This window comes from Haliotis rufescens, unplaced genomic scaffold, assembly GCF_023055435.1.
Source record: "Haliotis rufescens isolate VD_foot unplaced genomic scaffold, xgHalRufe1.0.p SCAF_5, whole genome shotgun sequence".
Classification (NCBI taxonomy): Eukaryota; Metazoa; Mollusca; class Gastropoda; order Lepetellida; family Haliotidae; genus Haliotis; species Haliotis rufescens.
Window position 1 is genome coordinate 59,156,346 of NW_025964223.1, and position 25,766 is coordinate 59,182,111.

Below are 25,766 nucleotides of genomic sequence, written 5' to 3' on the forward strand. Positions count from 1 at the left end.
ACCTACCTCCCAACCCAGCTCCCATCAAGCAGCTGCCTCCCAAACCAGCTCCCATCAAGCACCTACCTCCCAACCCAGCTCCCATCAAGCACCTACCTCCCAAAGCAGCTCCCATCAAGCACCTACCTCCCAACCCAGCTCCCATCAAGCACCTGCCTACCAAAGCAGCTCCCATCAAGCACCTACCTCCCAAGCCAGCTCCCATCAAGCACCTGTCTCCCAAAGCAGCTCCCATCAAGCACCTACCTCCCAACTCAAAATCAAATTCAAAGTATCAGTAAACCAAACTCCCTCTCTCACTCTCTTTAGTGAAAGGTTAATTCTTTCTAATAAATGATAGATCCATATAGATAAAACTAGCCATCCCCAGACAAAACCTTCACCATTCAACACATGGACACATTCATGTGCTATTCCCTGGGGCAGCACTTCTGACAGACATAGAGACTCTCTGCTAAGTCTCCCTACACATGAATACCACAGAAATAATCTCCATTTTGTAATCTGATCTTTATATTTTGAGCAGTGGCTGAGTGTTGACAACTTGGGCAGATATCTATTAAGATGACAAGTCACTGGACCCCAGTGTAAGACCGGACACACCACCCCTGGGGCTCTATCAAAAACAAACATCGGCAGAACAGTTTGTTGTAACTGTCGTCGTGCAAAACAACCTTCGAGGTGTAGACATGTGTCATGTTTATTTATGTTCGTATTTAAGGACACCACACATGTGCATCAATAACTGGATATGGTCGAGATTTGTACCACAATATTTGGCTGCCGCAGGATGGCTAAAAGCGCTGTGATGGCTGTGTGGGTGGCACAAGTCCCCAAATCACTGTGTAATATGTAATCAGTTCGAAAATGCTGTGGACTCATCCAGGCTTGGTGATGTCAACATAGTCCTAACCTTTGGTTGGGCTGTATTACAGCATACATTGCTCCCCAACCATGCATAAGTAATCACTAAGTCAGAACCAGTAGCATGCCATGTCTGCTCCCTAACCATGCATAAGTAATCACTAAGTTAGAACCAGTAGCATGCCAAGTCTGCTCCCTAACCATGCATACGTAATCACTAAGTTAGAACCAGTAGCATGCCAAGTCTGCTCCCTAACCATGCATAAGTAATCACTAAGTTAGAACCAGTAGCAAGCTACAAGTCTACTCCCTAACCATGCATAAGTAATCACTAAGTTAGAACCAGTAGCAAGCTACAAGTCTACTCCCTAACCATGCATAAGTAATCACTAAGTTAGAACCAGTAGCAGGCCAAGTCTGCTCCCTAACCATGCAAAAGTAATCACTAAATTAGAACCAGTAGCAGGCCAAGTCTGCTCCCTAACCATGCATAAGTAATCACTAAGTTAGAATCAGTAGCAAGCTACAAGTCTACTCCCTAACCATTCATAAGTAATCACTAAGTTAGAACCAGTAGCAGGCCAAATCTGCTCCCTAACCATGCATAAGTAATCACTAAGTTAGAACCAGTAGCAAGCTACAAGTCTACTCCCTAACCATGCATAAGTAATCACTAAGTTAGAACCAGTAGCAGGCCAAGTCTGCTCCCTAACCATGCATAAGTAATCACTAAGTTAGAACCAGTAGCAAGCTACAAGTCTACTCCCTAACCATGCATAAGTAATCACTAAGTTAGAACCAGTAGCAAGCTACAAGTCTACTCCCTAACCATGCATAAGTAATCACTAAATTAGAACCAGTAGCAGGCCAAGTCTGCTCCCTAACCATGCATAAGTAATCACTAAGTTAGAATCAGTAGCAAGCTACAAGTCTACTCCCTAACCATTCATAAGTAATCACTAAGTTAGAACCAGTAGCAGGCCAAATCTGCTCCCTAACCATGCATAAGTAATCACTAAGTTAGAACCAGTAGCAAGCTACAAGTCTACTCCCTAACCATGCATAAGTAATCACTAAGTTAGAACCAGTAGCAGGCCAAGTCTGCTCCCTAACCATGCATAAGTAATCACTAAGTTAGAACCAGTAGCAAGCTACAAGTCTACTCCCTAACCATGCATAAGTAATCACTAAGTTAGAACCAGTAGCAAGCTACAAGTCTACTCCCTAACCATGCATAAGTAATCACTAAGTTAGAACCAGTAGCAGGCCAAGTCTGCTCCCTAACCATGCAAAAGTAATCACTAAATTAGAACCAGTAGCAGGCCAAGTCTGCTCCCTAACCATGCATAAGTAATCACTAAGTTAGAACCAGTAGCAAGCTACAAGTCTACTCCCTAACAATGCATAAGTAATCACTAAGTTAGAACCAGTAGCATGCCAAGTCTGCTCCCTAACCATGCATAAGTAATCACTAAGTTAGAACCAGTAGCAAGCTACAAGTCTACTCCCTAACAATGCATAAGTAATCACTAAGTTAGAACCAGTAGCATGCCAAGTCTGCTCCCTAACCATGCATAAGTAATCACTAAGTTAGAACCAGTAGCAAGCTACAAGTCTACTCCCTAACCATGCATAAGTAATCACTAAGTTAGAACCAGTAGCAAGCTACAAGTCTACTCCCTAACCATGCATAAGTAATCACTAAGTTAGAACCAGTAGCAGGCCAAGTCTGCTCCCTAACCATGCAAAAGTAATCACTAAATTAGAACCAGTAGCAGGCCAAGTCTGCTCCCTAACCATGCATAAGTAATCACTAAGTTAGAACCAGTAGCAAGCTACAAGTCTACTCCCTAACCATTCATAAGTAATCACTAAGTTAGAACCAGTAGCAGGCCAAATCTGCTCCCTAACCATGCATAAGTAATCACTAAGTTAGAACCAGTAGCAAGCTACAAGTCTACTCCCTAACCATGCATAAGTAATCACTAAGTTAGAACCAGTAGCAGGCCAAGTCTGCTCCCTAACCATGCATAAGTAATCACTAAGTTAGAACCAGTAGCAAGCTACAAGTCTACTCCCTAACCATGCATAAGTAATCACTAAGTTAGAACCAGTAGCAAGCTACAAGTCTACTCCCTAACCATGCATAAGTAATCACTAAGTTAGAACCAGTAGCAGGCCAAGTCTGCTCCCTAACCATGCAAAAGTAATCACTAAATTAGAACCAGTAGCAGACCAAGTCTGCTCCCTAACCATGCATAAGTAATCACTAAGTTAGAACCAGTAGCAAGCTACAAGTCTACTCCCTAACAATGCATAAGTAATCACTAAGTTAGAACCAGTAGCATGCCAAGTCTGCTCCCTAACCATGCATAAGTAATCACTAAGTTAGAATCAGTAGCAAGCTACAAGTCTGCTCCCTAACCATGCATAAGTAATCACTAAGTTAGAACCAGTAGCAGGCCAAGTCTGCTCCCTAACCATGCATAAGTAATCACTAAGTTAGAATCAGTAGCAAGCTACAAGTCTGCTCCCTAACCATGCATAAGTAATCACTAAGTTAGAACCAGTAGCAGGCCAAATCTGCTCCCTAACCATGCATAAGTAATCACTAAGTTAGAACCAGTAGCAAGCTACAAGTCTACTCCCTAACCATGCATAAGTAATCACTAAGTTAGAACCAGTAGCAAGCTACAAGTCTACTCCCTAACCATGCATAAGTAATCACTAAGTTAGAATCAGTAGCATACCAAGTCTAAAAACCACAAGCACATTTTTAGGTAAATGTAAACAATAACATGTAAATAAAATCTCATATTACCCAAAACAAGCAAATAAACAAAATGCAATAAAAACATCAAATTTGAAAAACTGAACCAAAAAAGATATGGATGCATTTGGAACAGATCAGGAAAGAAGACATTAATGTTATAAATTTGCATGAGTAATCACTAAGTTAGAACCAGTAGCAGGCCAAATCTGCTCCCTAACCATGCATAAGTAATCACTAAGTTAGAACCAGTAGCAAGCTACAAGTCTACTCCCTAACCATGCATAAGTAATCACTAAGTTAGAACCAGTAGCAAGCTACAAGTCTACTCCCTAACCATGCATAAGTAATCACTAAGTTAGAACCAGTAGCAAGCTACAAGTCTACTCCCTAACCATGCATAAGTAATCACTAAGTTAGAATCAGTAGCATACCAAGTCTAAAAACCACAAGCACATTTTTAGGTAAATGTAAACAATAACATGTAAATAAAATCTCATATTACCCAAAACAAGCAAATAAACAAAATGCAATAAAAACATCAAATTTGAAAAACTGAACCAAAAAAGATATGGATGCATTTGGAACAGATCAGGAAAGAAGACATTAATGTTATAAATTTGCATGAGTAATCACTAAGTTAGAACCAGTAGCAGGCCAAATCTGCTCCCTAACCATGCTTAAGTAATCACTAAGTTAGAACCAGTAGCAAGCTACAAGTCTACTCCCTAACCATGCATAAGTAATCACTAAGTTAGAACCAGTAGCAAGCTACAAGTCTACTCCCTAACCATGCATAAGTAATCACTAAGTTAGAACCAGTAGCAAGCTACAAGTCTACTCCCTAACCATGCATAAGTAATCACTAAGTTAGAATCAGTAGCATACCAAGTCTAATAACCACAAGCACATTTTTAGGTAAATGTAAACAATAACATGTAAATAAAATCTCATATTACCCAAAACAAGCAAAAAAACAAAATGCAATAAAAACATCAAATTTGAAAAACTGAACCAAAAAAGATATGGATGCATTTGGAACAGATCAGGAAAGAAGACATTAATGTTATAAATTTGCATTGGTAGCAGTGACTGCTTTCTGTCTAGTTGATCTGTACGGTACTCGCCTCGTTCTCGTATTTATTTCCTCTGAGTTTAAATTGGCTTTTTGAGTACTAGTTGATATAAGATATATCCCATCTCATACAAATACTCCAATCACTTACAGGTTATATTTTTCTTTTCACGTGTCTGCACCTGCAATCTCATTCTGTCACTGAAGCACTCTCTCCAGCACTCTCTCCGCCCCTCGGCCTGATCACACCCTGTACGGCTATGTATAGACGCTTACAAGAAACAGTTTTGCCTCAATGGGCTTTTGATAACTTTTCAAATACATCAAGATTGAAAAAGGTTTTGGAGTACAAATGATACAAAAAACTACATTGCCAGGTAGGATTGACAATATGACTATTGAGGATCGAGTAGGTGCCTCCTGCCCTACATATGTGGGGGAATATGGGCATTATGCACCCACCACAGTGTAGGGCTCCTTACACCAAGGCAGGAACAACTTCTCTGATGCCAAGATTTATGCCAAGAAGCAGAAAGCAAAGAACTGATTATCGGTACAAAGTAGACACAATTTATGAATAACAACTTCTTTATTTACTGAAAAGCGACTTTTCGGTAAAGATCCTTATGCCGTTGTCAAGCAAGGACAACGGTATAAGGATCTATACCCAAATGACGCCTTTACAGTAAATAAAGAAGTTGTTATCAATAAATTGTGTCTACTTTGTCATCCATTAACTTCTATGTAACACCTATCAAACAATTTAAGAACCGATAAGATAAATGTTTCTGGGTTGATCTAATGTTTATTTCCTAAAAAACACAGATTTGTTTTGATTTATTTTGTTTAAAATTTTTCCATTAGATTAAAATCAGTCAGGATAAGATCTATGGATGAACCACTTCTTTATTACAATTAGGAGCGATGTTTCAGTGTAGGTTCTAACATATTAGTACTCCAATTTATAATGAATCCTAAAGAAGTTAGATTTAAATAGGCAAGTAGTGTTATTAAAACAAGAACATAAGCTGGTCTTGCCTACGATACAAGTAATCACTGGTAGTTTTCTATGTCTTAAACATTTGGCACCACACTGAAAACATATAATAGCTGATAAATATAACGTCTTGACTATGACATCAGTGGCTGGGAGAGTGGTAATCTCTATGTAGGTGAGGTGAGATGGGTTTTAACATCGTGTCCAAGATTATTGCACTTATAAAGCGACATGCATGCACGTGTATGTGTGGCTGCTTGTACAAGTCCGGACTAATGCCGATTCATAGTGCAAGCACACTGAGATACCATGCTGCACTTTAACATGAATACCCCACTCAGACACAGTATACTGACTCCGAGCCGACCAGTCCTTGTTTTAGCCCCTTAATGCTGAGCTCCAGGCAGGGTAACAACAAGTACCATCTATTAATGTCTAACCTCTGACCTTCCACTCTCCGGTCGGATGCTCTACCACTAGACCACGGAGGCGGTCGTAATCTCCATGTACCTGCATTAGGTTATATCATAGGTAATAGCTATGTACATGAGTTATCTTGTTCAATGAACCATGCTGTATTGTCCCAAAATTACAGCTGACAACAATTTACTGCAGCCATGGGAAATTCCTCGATGACAAAGCCGAATTTACAGATATGGGCATTTGATGGAGGGATCAGTATGCGATCACTTTGTAGACCATGCTGCAGGGTAAACACTGCTCTGTGCCTGGATACTTGCGGACGGGGACACTCTGCTTCCTGTATTGAATACAGGGATTATCTACCCACATAATTTACAAATCAGATAACGCTATTATCATAGAAAACAGAATTTCTTTTAGAATTTATTTAGCTGAAGTACCTGCTGTAAGATTTTCCACCTGAATAACATCTCTAACACATCAGCTGATTTCGTAATTTCAATTTATGTGCTGATTCAATAAAGATATCCTGGTATTTTTTCATTCATTTTTATTCCGGTTTATTACTTTGGGAATAATAAATGTCAGGTGATTAGCCTTAAGTCAGACCTGAGGTGAGGGTTGGAAAGTGGTAGATCTGTGCCAGGTATATGGTACATTGTGAGATTGACAAGAGCTATACAACAGACAGTCACATGTCCCTCGAATAGATACTGCTTCACTAACCACTAATTGTGTATGACAAGGAGACCAATAACACGACTTGTTATCTTACATTTACCAATTCAGCTCTGCTGGCAAACCTACAAGGATGTCATGTGTTGGCTACACAAAAGCAGTTTTTGTGGATTATATTCAGTACAAAATAAGGACTCATTTAACAAGAAGTCAAGCACGTCTCATTCAAGTGTAAGTCAAAAGTAATCATATGGTATAACCTGAAAAGCATTTGTGATGGAAAGTGAGAGTAGGTATTAAAGGGTGTTTCATCCTTGCCTGGAGAGTCACGCCACAGGGGTCCATTACAACATCAACATGTTGCTTGCAAGATTCCAATACAGACGCAAGGGTTACATAGCCTACACAAGCAGGTATACATTAAACAAATGATATATTTCAGATAACACTTTCTTAGTAAAGTACAGATTCTCGTACTTTTGGGGGTTGAGTCCCATCCGGGATTCGAACCCACACCGCCAGAGTGAGGCACCTAATCGCCCGCACACAAAGTCAGTGATCTAACCCACTCAGCCACCAAGGCTTCCACAAAAATGAAAGTCTGACAACTGGTAGTCCGGATGGGACTCAAAACAAAAAAGTACTAGAAAGTACCAGTTCTTTACTAAGAAAGTGTTTTCCCAAATATAACATTTGTTACACAGGTATACATTTGTACAGGTATACGCATTGTGGTCATTAATGCATAGGCTTAGCAGAGACCTTTATCGGTATTGAGTCCCTTGAATGAGTCCGCTTATCGCTACAGTTCAACTACCGTATTCAACGTAATAAGCGTCCCGCTCTAATAAGCCCCCACGGCGATATTTGCTAATATATTGGCTGGTGAACAATCCCAATAATCACCCTTTCCAATTGACCAATGTACACAAGACTTATTAACTCGTGTATTATACACACTCTACACACTCGTGGGTTATAGGTACCCTTAATTAAGGGCAATTAAATTCTGGAAAAATATATCTGTCATATTTCAGGGTATCAGCATAGACCACAAAATTTACGTTCACCATTTACCAAAATAATATTCTGATAAGAGCCCCTTATTTCTAATTTTGAGACCGCCCTGGTCGCTTAGTACGTCGAATACGGTATTCAAAGACATTAACCCTTTAGCCTTGTATCACAAACCTTCAGCTACATGGGTCTTGTGTCTGAGAAGATGACTGAAAATTTGTATTTGTTTTTAAATCTAAAAAACATCATCCCCTACAGGTTAAAACAATATATTTACTTCCGGTAAATGGTTCTTCAGAAGAAGTCGAACTTAAAAAAGAAAATCGCAACAATGTCTCCATGTTCCTGCTCGATCCTTCCAGTACATTGACTTCAGCACAATTTGATTGCCATTCTGATTGTTGCTGATGCTGCCTTGAACAAACCGTCAATGTCTTTGGGCCAGATGAGATGGCAATAGCTCGAAATGCATAACTGGGTGTTAAGATCAGTGTTACAACGTCAAGAATGGGAATTTATGCAGAAAATACCATGAAGGAAAGTCATACTGTATTTACCATGATAAGCATCCTGGGCACTGAGAAAATTGGCAAAGGTGGTGTTTATTAAAACCAGACACAAGTTAAATTTGTTTTCAGTGATCGAGAGGAAGTGAACAAACATTGGTCAAATGTTGACACAATGTTTTCGATAATAGTTACATTAAAATTGTATACCCCTTCTACACGGCTGTTTTCTGTAATACACACAAGAGTGAGTGGGTTATTTTTTAACGTCACATCGGCAGTATTTCAGCCACATCGTGCCGAGAAGTTATACATTTATGATACATATATTTAGACTAAATAAAAAGCTGTCAACGATGAAAATACACACAAAAAAATATGGACTGTCATGTAGGAGGTGCTTATAAAGATTCCTTTCAAATTGGTCTAGAATTGAGTCAGGGGGTGCTTATTGCTGCAGGGCCCTTAATACACTAAATACGGTACATGGTACTACCATAAATCCTTAACATAGCTAATATGTGAGTTTTCAGTAACAGGTAAAAAAATAAGAGAATCACGCCCTCAAAAAGAGTTTGTTAGAAACAGATTAATATTAAACTGGAGCAACTTCAACGCGTAATTTTTTTAATGAAATAAGCATGTAGTTAGAGGCAGCCATTGTTCATGGAATGTACGAGTTACAATCGATGATATGAAACCAGGTGGTAAAAAACATCCCAAAAGACATGCATGTGTTATCTACCCGTTATCACGGTCAATATAGTGTTTTATAACCAGGAGACTTGACAGGTGTCACACTGGTTGTGGAGGAAAGATAGTCTGACACTGGGTTACCTTTACAGAGTATGAATGCTGGTTAATTCAGCATAGATAACGCTTTCATCTTCGATAATAAATTATAGTTACCTGAGCATGACGGAAAAAGGAGGAGTACCTTCGCCCCCAATAAACCCCCTATGGGGTATTCTTAACAGTAGGATCTTTGTAGTACATGTATGTTACATGATGAACTGACGTGGATCATTCAGTGACCTTGTCCCCTGGGGTTTACCTGTATCCCCAACCCTACACCACTCTACATCTTCTTCATTCAGTGGATCTTACAAGTTTGTGCATAAGTATTAATCATTGTCAGATTTTCTTAATTTGTATTTGGAGTAAATTGTTTCGGAGTTGTAAAGATCATGTTGTAATACAGCTATTAACACTGCAGGATCTTGGTCTCTGTTATGAAGGGTAATACATCTTATATCAGACAACAGGCACTGAGACAATATGGCAATTACGATGAACAGTGTTACAATGCCACAGCTTGAAGTCTGACATCTCAAAAGAAAGAGTTTACATTGCATACCTATAACCCCACGAGGCCACACATTCTTAATGTTATGTTTCACAGATTTATTCCTTGTCATTCATTCATTCATTCATTCATTCATTCATTCATTCATTCATTCATTCATTCATTCATTCATTCATTCATTCATTCATTCATTCATTCATTCATTCATTCATTCATTCATTCATTCATATGAAAGTCATTCTGCCGTGGAGTTAAAACTGCAGGCAGCCTCTTGAATTACTGATGGTGATGTAGACATGGAATTTATACATAACATTTTTTTATTGTATAAGAGGGACTATATTTCTAGCGAGAGACATAATAAAAATAAATACTTTTTTATTTTATTTATCACTTTTCCAGTTGCTTTTCAGTAGGGGGTGGGGCGGCGAGCCCGTGGAAAAGAAATAAAAAAATGTGTGGCCTGAAGAGTAAGTTCATAGAGAAAGTCATCAGTCGGCTATATACGACATTATAGTTCTCTCAAGACAGCCTCAAACCAGGGCAACACACTATAATGGTCCAAACACGATTTATAACCCCAAAACAATCAGGTCAAGAATGAAAGGATTCACTGTGAATTCATTCCCAAATTACTGCTGTAGAGCTTGTTGAAAACGGTACAAATCATGATGGGTGATCGTTTTGTAGTTATTGTTGTTGGCAGGATACATGCTGTGACAGCGGTATTAGATGCCCATGTTATAAAACAATATCACAGGCCTTTTGCATACAGAGCCTGATAACCATTACAACCTAGGTGCTATGACAGTCATATCGCCTACGCTTCAACAAACACCTCTGACAGCCAACAGTACCAGCTAACTTCCTGTCTGGTCCTCAGTAGTTAGAATCATATATACCGGTAGTTACACTCTTGAAGCTACCAATGCTTGGCACTGCAGGTACAAAATGCTTTTTTGTGTAAATGTTCAAAAGTATATTTTCAAGTCAATTTCATCAAAATTCATTTAAAGGGTATTGTGAGTTTTCTACATTTGAAACAGTCTAAAAAAAATATTTGCATATATGTATGATTATTTCCATAGACTGTTCAAACATAAGTTCAATTTAGAATTGAAACTATTTGGAATTTGATGTGAACACACTATGGTGTATAGGGAGAGGATATATCACAATGGCTATATGACATAATTGAGTAAAATGTGTAAGTAATATGACTACACTTCATAATGATGAAGAATTATCTCACCTTGGTAGATACAGGATTCTTTCTGCGACTACAAAACCCACACGGAAGAAGAGATTGGATGCTGGCAGGAAGGGCATCACCAGGAGCACCAACGCCAGGAGCGTCACACTGGGAGAACTGTCATCCTGCAGGGGGAATATCTGCTATTATCATGCTGTCATGTCATATCAAGAACTGTCATCCTGCAGGGGGAATATCAGCTATTATCACCCTGTCACATGATATCAATAACTGTCATCCTGCAAGGGGGAATATCTGCTATTATCACCCTGTCATGCCATATCAATAACTGTCATCCTGCAGGGGGAATATCTGCTATTATCATGCTGTCATGTCATATCAAGAACTGTCATCCTGCAGGGGGAATATCAGCTATTATCACCCTGTCACATGATATCAATAACTGTCATCCTGCAAGGGGGAATATCTGCTATTATCACCCTGTCATGCCATATCAATAACTGTCATCCTGCAGGGGGAATATCTGCTGTTATCACCCTGTCATGTCATATCAAGAACTGTCGTCCTGCAGGGGGAATATCTGCTGTTATCACCCTGTCATGCCATATCAAGAACTGTCATCCTGCAGGGGGAATATCTGCTTTCATCACCCTGTCATGTCATATCAAGAACTGTCATCCTGCAGGGGGAATATCTGCTGTTATCACCCTGTCATGCCATATCAAGAACTGTCATCCTGCAGGGGGAATATCTGCTTTCATCACCCTGTCATGTCATATCAAGAACTGTCATCCTGCAGGGGGAATATCTGCTGTTATCACCCTGTCATGTCATATCAAGAACTGTCATCCTGCAGGGGGAATATCTGCTGTTATCACCCTGTCATGCCATATCAAGAACTGTCATCCTGCAGGGGGAATATCTGCTTTCATCACCCTGTCATGTCATATCAAGAACTGTCATCCTGCAGGGGGAATATCTGCTGTTATCACCCTGTCATGCCATATCAAGAACTGTCATCCTGCAGGGGGAATATCTGCTGTTATCACCCTGTCATGCCATATCAGTAACTGTCATCCTGCAGGGGATTATATTTGGCATTATAAACCTGCCCTGTGTAGGTATATTTAATATCACGTCTTGTCATATACATATATGTCATAGGTGGATCCAGCGAGGTGGTCCAGGGACTTGTACACTTATCTAGGAGAGGATTTTGATATTTTGGACTCCTCCCTTTTAAAAATGCTGGATCCGCCCTTGTATATCCAGCATCAGGAGAGAAAATATCTAACATTATCACCTTTAATTAGATATCTGATATCAAACATACCTGAGATTTGAAGTCTTGGAAGCACTTGTAGCCAATCATGATGAATGTAGCAAACAGCACCAGAGTTGCTAAGTTACGAGGGTCTGCAACTGACTCCACCAATGGGATACTGCCAAGTGTCCAGTCATAACACAGGGTGACCGGTGCCAACAGAAGCCAGGAGTTGAAGGCAAACAGGTAGTTGTAGGTCAGAACTCTAGAACACACAGCCAACAGGGTACAGGACCTCAAACCAGTAGTATAAAGACACGCATGTACATAACAGGAAGTAAGACTACAACACTATCTCCTTGAGATGAACTTGAACCAAGAGAATATATGGCAGATACAGTATATAGAACATTAAATACTTAATATGAATTTTAGCTTCACCATACCAAGTTTCAACAAAAGTGAAAACTGAGCTTGTGTGTGGTAGCAAAGTATTCATGGTTTATTTTAAAGACATATGCCAAATATTCAGCTAATCCTGAAGCCAGCTAGTACACCCACCGAGTGGTGAGGGAGTCAGAGAAGGATGCTGGGTTGTCTTGCTCCAGGAATTCCGGAAGTTCTCCTGCCATGATCCAGATTCGGAATATCAGGAGGCAGAGAAACTGAAATAAAAGAGCAAACATCAGTGACCGTGAACAAGTAATACCCTACTTTGCTGTCCTAACACTGCACAGGCATGAATAAATGGCGTCACAAAAAGAAACCATGAGGGGAATGAAACCCAAAATTTCAATGCAACCAGCAAACACACCAACCAGTTGGCTAATCCATGTCATCAGTGTTGAGCAAAGAGGCTAATAAATTCTATATTGCCTTTCAACACACTCAGTGGGATCTATAAACTTTTAAACAGAACATGATCAACACGTATTTCCTCAATGTTGAAGATGGTGCCACTGTATCGGTACTTACAGTGGACGTAAGCACCAGGCACCTGACCATCAGGGGACTCATCCTCATCAGCGCTGCTTCACTCCTCTCACTCAGTACCCTGAAAATACATCATGCACTATAACTATATGTTGGTTGGTTGGTTGGTTGGTTGGTTTATGCTGCACTCAGCAATAGTCCAGCTATATGACGGCGGTCTGTAAATAATCGAGTCTGGACCAGACAATCCAGTGATTGATATCATGAGCATCGATCCACACAAGTGGGATCGATGACATGCATCAACCAAGTCAGAGAGCCTGACCACCTGACCCCAATAGTCGCCTTTTACGACAAGCATAGTAGCCTTTTAAGGCAAGCATGGGTTGCTGAAGACCCATTCGACCCTGGATCTTCACGGGTCTATAACCATATGTTAAGTTGTACACACGCCAGATATATTTAAATCCCAAATATCCCTATCACAAGTGGAGCAGTTCTGAGTGGACTTGACCATCACTGTAAAAATATAGAATTGAAAGTTTCGGTTTCCAACATTATTTTACTTAAGTTCACAATAACTCTGGCTCTGTATCAAAAAATGCTTTCTGCTTTAGTCATTTTCAGCATCTCTTAACTACCAACAACAATGTTTGGAGTGAGTGAGTGAGTGAGTGAGTGAGTGAGTGAGTGAGTGAGGTGGGTTTAATGCTGCTTTGAACAGTATTTCAGTTGTATCACAGAGTGTCTGTTTGATGTGGCAGGAAAGCTTGAAGTGATGAAACTCTTTACCAACACACAGGTTTCCAACATATGAATGTCAGGCCAACAAAGTTGAATATTGTTGCACATAAAGAGAACAAAATTTTGTTACAAAGTAATAGAAGTGTGATACATGCGTGATATTATTCCTTCACTGTTTCAACCACACAGGGGAATTTCAGCATTAGGCGTGACACGGTTCTACACAGTCTTTATTATATGCAACATATTCCTTGTAACAAATGATATATTTGGGATAACACTTTCTGAGTACAGTACAGTTTATAGTACTTTTTGGGGTTGAGTCCCATCCGGGATTCTAACCCACATTCCCAGAGAGAGGCACCTAATCACCAGCACACAAAGTCAGCGATCTATCCCACTCAGCCACAAAGGCTTCCACAAATTGAAAGTCCGACAACTGGTAGTCCAGATCACATATTTTGTGTACCCCTCTGACAAGTGTAAATGTGTGCTGGCGATTAGGTGCCTCACTCTGGCAGTGTGGGTTTGAATCCCAGATGGGACTCAACCCAAAAAAGTACTAGAATTCTGTACTTTACTAAGAAATGTTATCCCCAAATATAACATTTGTTACATTTGACCACTTTCTAAATGGCATTGTGTGTTCATAACATATTCCTTGTTATCTAACCTGATGATTCCTTTCCTGCAGAAGATGGCGACATCTAGCATGCCACACACACCAATCACCGTCACACCATGTTCCTTGAACAACATGGCTGCCACTGTACATATCACCATGGCAACTAACAGCACAGGATGCTTGGTAACTGGGAAATCAGGGGTTTCATAAGCATACTTGACATCAATTGATCTGAAAAATTAAGAAACAATATAATAATTTTTTACTTTTCAGTACTCAACATGTTTGATAAAATCATGGAATACATGTACAAGAAAACTAATTTGTAGATGTGATATCTATATTAAGGAAGAGTGTTTATGGATGTCAACTTCTTGACGGAGTATATGCTTACTTCTTCAAAGATTTGATAAATATATTAATAATATTCAAACACTTTTCATGAGTAAAACCTCACTCACTCACTTTTCATGTCTCCATATAAGGAATGACATCCTTTACATAGTTTGCGACATAAGAGTAAGTGAGTTGGGTTTTAACGCCGCTTTTAACATTATTCCCGTTATATCACGGCGTGTCAGCTTAATGTGGGAGGAAAGCCCAGAGTGATGCAGGTCTCAGACGTTTACCACTTTGGATTCGAACCAAGAAAATCTTCCGATCGCTTCACACAAGATCTCGCCATACGATTTCAGTATGGATTTGTTGACATGGTATTTCAGGTGTTACGTGTTCACGGTAATGTCTTTGCGTTTTGGGAAAAAACATCCAAACTCATTACGGCTTGTATAATGGGCACCCCCTTCTACCCATCTGTGTTTTTTTGGGAAAAAAATTGCACTATACTCAAGAAAATATGATAATATAGTGGTTGGTCTGTTTTAAGTCGGGGTGGTTGGGTAGCCTAGTGGTTAAAGCGTTCGCTCGTCATGCCGAAGACCCGGGTTCGATTCCCGACATGGGTACAATGTGTGAAGCCCATTTCTGGTGTCCCCCGCCGTGATATTGCTGGAATATTGCTAAAAGCGGCGTAAAACCAAACTCACTCACTCACTGTTTTAAGTCCCCTGTCTATTTGGAAGGTCTTGTGAATTAATCCGTTCCTCAAGTGTCAGTATTACGACCCCTGGGATCATGTTCCCCACAGTTTTCTACTCACTGGCACCCTGTAAGTTCAGTAATTGAGATAATCCATAAACACTTGACTAAACTTCAAACAAACTTTTCAAGCAGGTCATGTTAATTATATGAACCCATCAGGTAAAATAAATACTAGATTGCTACTATAGTCTGCATTTAATTCCCTCTACATTATCAAGGAGGTTTCCGCCTTTGTTCCTGCAGCCTGCGTACTTGACACTCTGACAGCTGGGATATATACACGGCGTGTAAACAAGCATATGACATAACACCTCCTCTGAACATGGCCAGATAGCCCTCTACAAACCCCCTGTATTGTGATACCCGGTATTTGACCGGTGTAGCAGCCATTTGAAGCTGTACACACAAGTAATTACAGAGCAAAGTGAAAGAGGTTGCTTGTGACAATGTTGTACACTGCTGGTGGCAGTGATCAATCATAGTGTCAGTACCTGCCCTGTGGTATAAAACTGTATTCCACAACAGGTAATACGCACAGCCACATGCAGGGCAGGTTAATCCGGCCATTATATACATATTGTTGTTGATGGAATGGGTTTCCGATAGGGGGTGTTCATTACAGAATCATCTGTGTGTTATTGAAAACTTGAATCAGCTGTAGATACACTTAATGATAATGGTTGTCATGGTTGATTTATATTGGTATGTCAAAGATAGCCATACATCCAGATTCATAACAGTCTTTATAATCCTAATCAAAAATGAATTACTCGCTGTCTATATTCCAGGGTTAGTGAGGTATAGAGTGAGTGCTCTGTGGTTCAGTGTTCCCCTCACAGCATGCTGTGGATGCCTGTGGACCAAGGGTCCTTTGACTTCTGACGTTTGAATAAACAATTAGCTGACACAATGCAGAACACAACCCTTCACAGCAAGTAGCAGCATCGTAGTCTCGTGTTTCACTCCTTACCTTGAACCCCAAGAGCATGGGCCAAATACAAATCAGAAGAAGCCTGTCTATCGTTAGAGGTGATGTGAGGTGAAATCGGGTTTAACATTGCCTTCATGATTAATGCACTTATATAGTGACGTGCAGGCCGATGTGCATGTGTGTGGCTGCTTCTACTAGTCCGGACTAATGCCGGTTTTATAGTGCTAGTCCATTGTTATACCATGCCACAGTTTAACATTGATAACCCATTCACACAAAGTATACTGACTCCAAAATGACCAGTTCTTGTTTTTAATACTGAGGGACCCGTGAAGATCTGTGGGTAGAATAGGTCTTCAGCAACCCATGCTTGCCATAAAAGGCGACTAATGGGATCAGGTGGTCAGGCTCGCTGACTTGGTTGATGCATGTCATCGATCCCAATTGCAAGGATCAATGCTCATGATTGTCTGGTCCAGGATCAATTATTTACAGATCGCAGTCATATAGTTGGAATATTGCTGAGTGCGACGTTAAGCAACAAACCAAACCAAAATTTTAATACTGATTACCAGGCAGGGTAACAACAAGTGCCATCTTTTAATGTCTTATGGTATGATGCAGAAAAGCATCAAACCACTAACCTTTTGCTCTCCAGACAGATCTTTTGACCAAGAAAGGCAGTCTGTATCTTTGGAAAACTGGAGCATCCTTTATGAGGTTTACCAATCCAGACCAGTGTTCAAAATGGCTGTCTGCCTGGTCTCGTTCGACAGTGATCGGTGTGCAAAGGTGATCGTAACTCTCATACTTTAACATAGACTTACAAAGTTGTAGCGCAAAGGTGATCGTAACTCTCATACTTTAACATAGACTTACGACAATCGTAGAGCTAAGGTGATCATAACTCTCATACTTTAACATAGACTTACGACAATCGTAGAGCTAAGGTGATCATAACTCTCATACTTTAACATAGACTTACGACAATCGTAGAGCTAAGGTGATCATAACTCTCATACTTTAACATAGACTTACGACAATCGTAGAGCTAAGGTGATCATAACTCTCATACTTTAACATAGACTTACGACAATCGTAGAGCTAAGTTGATTGTAACTCTCATACTTTAACATCGACTTATGACAGCCGTAGCGCTAAGGTGATCATAACTCTCATACTTTAACATGGACTTACGACAGTCGTAACGCTACCATAGCCTCGTGGAAAGGGGCCCTGCAGACAAAAGTCATCATGGTCTTAGAAATAAATTAATGCAGAACATACGCATGCTTCCCAGTCTGCATGATCAGTAACATTTCTGTTTTGAGTTGGTGGACAGGTAGCCTTGTGGTTAAAGTGGTCACTTGTCACGCCAAAGGCCCTGGTTCAGTTCCCAACATTGGTACAATGTGTGAAGCCCACTTCTGGAATCCCCTATCATGATATTACTCAATATTGCTAAAAGCGGAATAAAACCAAACCCACTTACTCACACACAACACACCCTAGAGTGCACGATGCAGCTCAAAGGCCTCATGCAGGTGCCCCACGTAATAAATTTACATTTAACAGGGAATACGTAAGAAGGCATTAACTTTATTTGAGAGGCATTCATACGTTGCCTCGTGGTTCTGCCTTTGTATCTTATCATACAAAACTCAAAATTGAACATCAATATTAAAGTGATAAATAATCACAAAGGACGGTTGCCTGGAAATGTTTATGCTTGAAACTCATAAACTACCTGACAGATAATGTATCTCATGTTGTCTGGGACTAGCTGGGCCACATTCCACAAAGCCATATAGGTTCTAGAGCATCGTAATCATACACACTAAACTTAAGAAGGCTGCAGTGTTAAGATCATTACGTACAACAACTGCTTATTCCTAAGAATGGTCTTCAGCACTATGACTTCTTAACTGTTCTACATAAGCACAGATCTGTGATAGTCCAAATGCTAATATTTCCTTGTTGAACAAGGCCCTTTCGTAACTCTGACACATACGTATGATAGTCTTAGCACTGAGATTGCTTTGTATAATGAGGCCCTGACTTACGATGCCATTGCTCAAAGTGTGGCCGTGTTTGTAACTCCCATACTTTAGCACAGACTTACGATGTCATTGCTCAAAGTGTGCTTACAGTAGATTGTGGCCCTGTTTGTAACTCCCATACTTTAGCACAGACTTACGATGTCATTGCTCAAAGTGTGCTTATAGTAGAATGTGGCCCTGTTTGTAACTCCCATACTTTAGCACAGACTTACGATGTCATTGCTCAAAGTGTGCTTACAGTAGATTGTGGCCCTGTTTGTAACTCCCATACTTTAGCACAGACTTACGATGTCATTGCTCAAAGTGTGCTTATAGTAGAATGTGGCCCTGTTTGTAACTCAAATACTTTAGCACCGACTCATGATGCCATTGCTCAAAGTGTGCTTACAGTAGATTGTGGCCCTGTTTGTAACTCCCATACTTTAGCACAGACTTACGATGTCATTGCTCAAAGTGTGCTTACTGTAGATTGTGGCCCTGTTTGTAACTCAAATACTTTAGCACAGACTTACGATGCCATTGCTCAAAGTGTGCTTACAGTAGAATATGGCCCTGTTTGTAACTCAAATACTTTAGCACCGACTCATGATGCCATTGCTCAAAGTGTGCTTACAGTAGATTGTGGCCCTGTTTGTAACTCCCATACTTTAGCACAGACTTACGATGTCATTGCTCAAAGTGTGCTTACAGTAGATTGTGGCCCTGTTTGTAACTCCCATACTTTAGCACAGACTTACGATGTCATTGCTCAAAGTGTGCTTACAGTAGATTGTGGCCCTGTTTGTAACTCAAATACTTTAGCACAGACTTACGATGCCATTCCTCAAAGTGTGCTTACAGTAGATTTCGGCCCTGTTTGTAACTCAAATACTTTAGCACAGACTTACAATGTCATTGCTCAAAGTGTGCTTACAGTAGAATGTGGCCCTGTTTGTAACTCCCATACTTTAGCCCAGACTTACGATGCCATTGCTCAAAGTGTGCTTACAGTAGATTGTGGCCCTGTTTGTAACTCCCATACTTTAGCACAGACTTACGATGTCATTACTCAAAGTGTGCTTACAGTAGAATGTGGCCCTGTTTGTAACTCCCATACTTTAGCACAGACTTACGATGTCATTGCTCAAAGTGTGCTTACAGTAGAATGTGGCCCTGTTTGTATTTCCTATATCTTAACACAGATTTACAATATCCACAGGGCCAACAGTGCTCATTAGAATTAGGCCCTGGTAATCAAACATGACTGGACGATGACTTGTAATCCTAAGTACTGTTGTTATGGTTAGAATATGACTTCAGTGATGATGTTAATCAACACTGAGTGTACCTATAAACGCCCCGGTCTGTCAGTAATCTGGCCATTGTGCGCCTGTCTATAGACGGGTTATTCAACAACGGGTTTACTGTGTGTCTGTATGGGTCAGTATACCAGGCTGGAAATCATATTGACTTTGTCATCAATAGAAAGTCTTGTCATATAGAGGCACAAGGACGCCGTAGTGTAGTCTGTCAGAGGATTTAGTGATTTCCATTGACACACACAGTGTGGACTCATATGCAAGGAGATAATATCACACTGGAGAGTGGAGAGAAAGGAATGAACCTAGCTTCATAGTGAAATCTGTGTTACACAACAAATCGTCGCTTTTAGCCGCTTTTAGCCACTTTTAGCCGCTTTTAGCAATATTCCAGCAATATCACGGCAGGGGTCACCAGAAATGGGCTTCATATATTGTACCCATGTCTGGAATCGAACTCGGGTCTTTGGGGTGATTTCAGAATAACACTCATGACACAAAACACAATTGATAATTTAATCCATATATTTGTCTTTAATCATATATAGATCAATCCTGATATCATAATCATTAGTGTTAATTGTTTCCTGGACAAATTTCTCACACAACAATCATGAATTTAGAATTCTTATTTCTCCTAAAGGTGATGTTTTCCTTCAAGGTAAGATCTATTTGAAGATGGATATGTTCTCGCATTTATTTTAGAAAGACCACTAATGCCATATCTTAATTCGTTTCATTGGTCATTTATATAAAAACTGCTCGCTAAAGTCACAGATTAATTGTACTAATTTTCTCCAAAATAAGTACATCCTCCATCAGATCATGAGATTAGAGAAACTGGAATTTTGGCAAAGAATATAGAGATGCTATCAGCGGGGTTTTTTCTAACTCAAATATTTCCCTCAATCTATCTTGCAGTTGGGACATCGAGATGTCTTATGATTGTACAAGACATGAGCCGATGGCGAGATAGACACAGGATAATGCTTATGATGAAGGTTATATATGTGTGTTAATGCTGCTCAAAGGGAAGTTCATGTCACAGCCGGGTGAGTCTGGTGGCTTCTCCTTGATGTAAGACACAGGTGCATTATTGTCGTAGCTTAGAGCAGTATTATCAATCATCTACCATTGTTTGCGTGGATTTTAACATTTTCATACTCGTGGGAGGTCCTCATCATGACGTACCTGTCAGAATGTTTTAAAGGAATAAAATGGAAATATAATGATTTGGTTGTTTTAGGTTTAAAAAATCAATATATTTCTTGTGTTTTATAATATTGTACAAACAGAAAAATCAAGTCTGATGTAAAACTTGCAAATATATTTCTCACTTAAACATGTGGCTCTGATATGTATTTGAAGGAGGCTCTGATATGTATTTGAAGGAGGCTCTGGTGAGTATTTGAAGGAGGCTCTGATGAGTATTTGAAGGAGGCTCTGATATGTATTTGGAGGAGGCTCTGGTATGTATTTGAAGGAGGCTCTGACATGTATTTGCAGGGGTGGATATTTAAAAAAAAACTTCACTTGCCATCGGACAAGTTGAAAGACAATTTTCACTTGCCCTGATTTCATTTTCACTTGCCCAAATAATTTCAAAATAAAACTTCAAATCATCAATATGTGTTTATTTACCGTTGAACAAAATTACACTACACCAGCACTGTTATATCTACATAAGGACTCGGGTATGCTGAAATGATACTGGTGCTCCTTGGGATAGATATCTAATGAAGACAGTTTCTTGTTCCAATACATCTGTGTCTGTGCTGCCATCACTCATTATAGAAATGAAATTAGATTGTTGAAGTTCTTGGATAAATGTCTTGCGTAGAGAGTCAGAAATGCATTTCAAAAACTCTCCACAGGCCTTACGATTCCTGTACTTTGTTCCGATGTCAGTGCCTGCACTTTCGAGAAGGTCAAGATTGGCTTCATAATCCAGTAAGGGCTTACCCCTAAATGCGTCTTGAAAAGTGGCAATAAACAAAATATCAAGTCTTTTTAGAGTCTGTTCATCCAACTGTGTAAATGCTTTAAGAATGACACTTGTCCTTTGCGATCTATCGGCAACCTGTGAATCTCCATACAGCTGTGATCGATAATAGGCTTCACATTCTAAATGAACATCGGAAACCTCATGACTTGTCAAATAATGTTTTCGAAATTGTGTACAACCGTCAACAAATACATGTTTCTTATTTCTGGATGTTACAGTTGGATACTGACAACAAATTCTGCACTTCATGACATTTTGTTTTTCGTCATACACTACCCATGGAAACTCATCGCACCAACTCTGAATTAATTTTCTGTCCCGTTTTTCGGCATCATACTTCTTGTTCTTAGAACATGTGTCCTCATTTGGTCGTTTTCTTTTACATGATTCCCTATCCTCTGCATTTTCAGATTTATTTTCACTTTCCCCACCGAAAAAACTTTTATTCGACGCCTGCTTGTGTGTCGCCATAACCAGGTCGTAACTGTTTACATTGGACACAGTCACAGGCCACGACGTGTTTCATTTACGAGACCCCTCTAGGCAGTATTGGTCGTGTATCAATTATCAGATCCCTCTAGGCCGCAATGAGAGAAAAGCATTCAAACCGAGTGTAGAAAGTTGTTTCTCACTGTTCCGATTGAATGTTAAAACGACAAAAGAAAAGGGATGTAACTCTAAGTCTCGTGTGTTCTTTAATAGTGTCAGTGTTTCGCGAAAGCGCGATTACGAAATTTCTCTCAGCTAATTTATTGTACCATTTTACCAGTAGTTAGACATGTAGACAGTGATAGTAATTTCCAATATTACTTGCCTCCAGACAAGTTAAAGTAAGTGATTTTGTTGCCCGACCTCGTATTTCTACTTGCCCCGGGAGTCGGGAAATGGCAAATTTCCGCCCCTGATTTGGAGGAGGCTCTGGTATGTATTTGAAGGAGGCTCTGACATGTATTTGAAGGAGGCTCTGACATGTATTTGAAGGAGGCTCTGACATGTATTTGAAGGAGACTTTGGTATGTATTTGAAGGAGGCTCTGGTATGTATTTGAAGGAGGCTCTGGTATGTATTTGAAGGAGGCTCTAATATGTATTTGAAGGAGGCTCTGATGAGTATTTGAAGGAGGCTCTGGTATGTATTTGAAGGAGGCTCTGGTATGTATTTGAAGGAGGCTCTGATGAGTATTTGAAGGAGGCTCTGGTATGTAGTTGAAGGAGGCTCTGGTATGTATTTGGAGGAGGCTCTGGTACGTATTTGAAGGAGGCTCTGATGAGTATTTGAAGGAGGCTCTGGTATGTAGTTGAAGGAGGCTCTGGTATGTATTTGAAGGAGGCTCTGATGAGTATTTGAAGGAGGCTCTGACATATATTTGAAGGAGGCTCTGGTATGTATTTGAAGGAGGCTCTGATGAGTATTTGAAGGAGGCTCTGGTATGTAGTTGAAGGAGGCTCTGGTATGTATTTGAAGGAGGCTCTGATGAGTATTTGAAGGAGGCTCTGACATATATTTGAAGGAGGCTCTGGTATGTATTTGAAGGAGGCTCTGATGAGTATTTGAAGGAGGCTCTGATATGTATTTGAAGGAGGCTCTGGTATGTATTTGAAGGAGGCTCTGATATGTATTTGGGTGATGCTCTGAAATGTGCTCTGAAGGGAGCTCCAGGATGTATTGAGAGGGGTCAGCACTTGAACCAAATAGATAACTGGCAGGTTCAGACAATGATTGTGTGACAACCAAACACTTGGACATGTTGGACCTATTCTTGGCCCCGTCTCTGGGGCCTATGCAAACAACCCCTACAGAGATACCCTCTTAGCACCTCGATCACATTTCTCTTACAAAATTGGAAAAAAATTTGCAAGATATTTTCCTGGTAGCCTTCAACTGGCAGACATCCTGTTTGCTTGACATAGGGGTGCGATATTTCATTAACTTCTGACGCGACCTGGGGTTGGGGACAGTTAATGTTGAAACTCGACCCAGAAGGTGTGAGGAGGACCTATACAGGTATGTCACCTCCTCACCTGCCCGTGTTTGATCTTCTTATTACCATCTATTGTTGAAGTACAATGGCTCCTTGTTTACCTTGACTTCCCTCCCCCACTTCATCAGGTAGAACTGCCACCTGGAGGCATGTGTTTCATTCACAAACCAACAGAATCATTCTCCTATTAGGATGATGACAGTTTCTTCATCAGGACAGGATATTTCTGTTTGTTCCGTATCTTCTTATACAGCCCTATATCTTAAATGTTTACTGGCCCCGTGAAGATCCGGGGTAGAATAGGTCTTCAGCAACCCATGCATTCCGTAAAAGGCGAATATGCTTGTCTTTAGAGGCGACTAATGGGATCAGGTGGTCAGACTCGCTGACTTGGTTGATGCATATCATCGTATCCCAATTACATGGATCGATGCTTAGGATATCAATCACTGGACTGTCTGGTCCAGACTCGATTATTTACAGACCGCTGTCATATTGCTGGAATATTGCTGAGTGAGACGTTAAACAACAAACAAACAAATAAAAAATGCTTACTGCCCAGAGTTACAATATTTTTACATTATTATTATGACATTATTGATACATCAAGAAACTGCCACTGATAATACAGAAAGGCAAAGTAAAGTATGTTTTCTTAAACAAAACACATATACCCGCCTAACGTACTCTCAAATGCATTTTCTAACTCACATAGAGCACAGATCAATATCATATTTATTGTTTATTGTCCAATGAAGCTAAAATTCCTATAAAGGTCTGGACTAAACAAACCAGTGATTGATACTAAGAGCAATGTTCCATGCTGTCAGGGTGCGATGACACATAAACCACCAAGACAAACCACCAACATAAAGTCACTTTGTGTGACAACCATAGGTAAAAGGCGACCTTTTCTGACAGGGTTTGTGGTAGATTTTTCTGTGTGTTTAATGTGATTAATCGAAAGAAGATTTAGCACCTGAATACTTTTCAACCAGCTACTCACTTGACATAACAGATGAGAGCCAGGAGGAAGAAGATGGCCGCCAGCAGTTCTGCCCTTCCCACAATTCCTGCAACCTGCAACAGGAAACACACATTTGTAATAACGGAAAGCCTTGATAAAGTTTTACATACATAAGCCACAGGAGCTAGCTAGGAAATCAAGTGAAATCTAGATACGATATTTATCGTAACACCATCATAATAAACTATTTTGCAATAAAATTGGGAGAATGTTATCAGATTGCAACATGTTTAGCCTGGAGGATTGTGTGTGTTCGTATCTGAACAATTCATAATGTCTCTCATGCTATCATGAGATAGAGGGGACCATGGCATCAACCAACAGTCACTCACTCACTATACGTTAACAAGTATATAATGTAATATTCTGTGTTCATGAATGTTGCTAACATGATGTGAGACCTCATCCTATCTCCCCATCCCTCACGAACTGAAGCTAGGGGTACCTGGAGGACAAGGACCCCACTGTTTCAATTCTCAAAAGAATTCACAAGTACCCCGTTTTTTTACGATCGGAATAAACCAGCCTTGACCTTCATAAATCCCACAGGTGAGTGGCTCTCTCTACATAATCGGCCTTTAGAAAGGGAGTCACAGATCACTGATCCGTGTGATCTGTGTCTGTCACGACGTGCTGTGAGAGAACGGTGTCAGATCACACACACGGAACATGGGACAGGTGTCATTAGCATAATGTCATAAAGTTTGTTTTCTACATCCGTCAACCCTTTATGCAGTGGCTTAACGCATATCAAATTTCTCCCAATTTTGTGTAGTTTGAATAAACGTCTACAGTGTGATAGTGCAGTTTGATTGAAGCAGAATTATCTCTCACCAAGGAAAAGAAAAGGGCATTACAAATGATAGCAAGCCGTGTTACGTTGTATCATCTTATCTTGATTTTCTAACGGTGATGGGCAGAGGTTTAATCCTGTACCCATCCAACAGG

At 40.1% G+C, this 25,766-nt stretch overlaps 1 protein-coding gene across 2 annotated transcripts in view; it reads right to left on the reverse strand.

Moving 5' to 3' along the window:
* The window catches only part of LOC124140323 (protein O-mannosyl-transferase TMTC1-like), a 91,210-nt gene that overhangs the window by 35,215 nt on the left and 30,229 nt on the right, over positions 1-25,766 (reverse strand). For both annotated transcript variants that reach the window (XM_048383703.1, XM_048383704.1), the window contains exons 3-8: positions 24,798-24,871; positions 14,464-14,646; positions 13,089-13,167; positions 12,675-12,778; positions 12,183-12,378; positions 10,889-11,013 (exon numbers count right to left, since the gene is read on the reverse strand). In XM_048383703.1, coding sequence (XP_048239660.1) covers positions 10,889-11,013; positions 12,183-12,378; positions 12,675-12,778; positions 13,089-13,167; positions 14,464-14,646; positions 24,798-24,871 — 761 coding nt within the window. The remainder of the gene's footprint in view (positions 1-10,888; positions 11,014-12,182; positions 12,379-12,674; positions 12,779-13,088; positions 13,168-14,463; positions 14,647-24,797; positions 24,872-25,766) is intronic.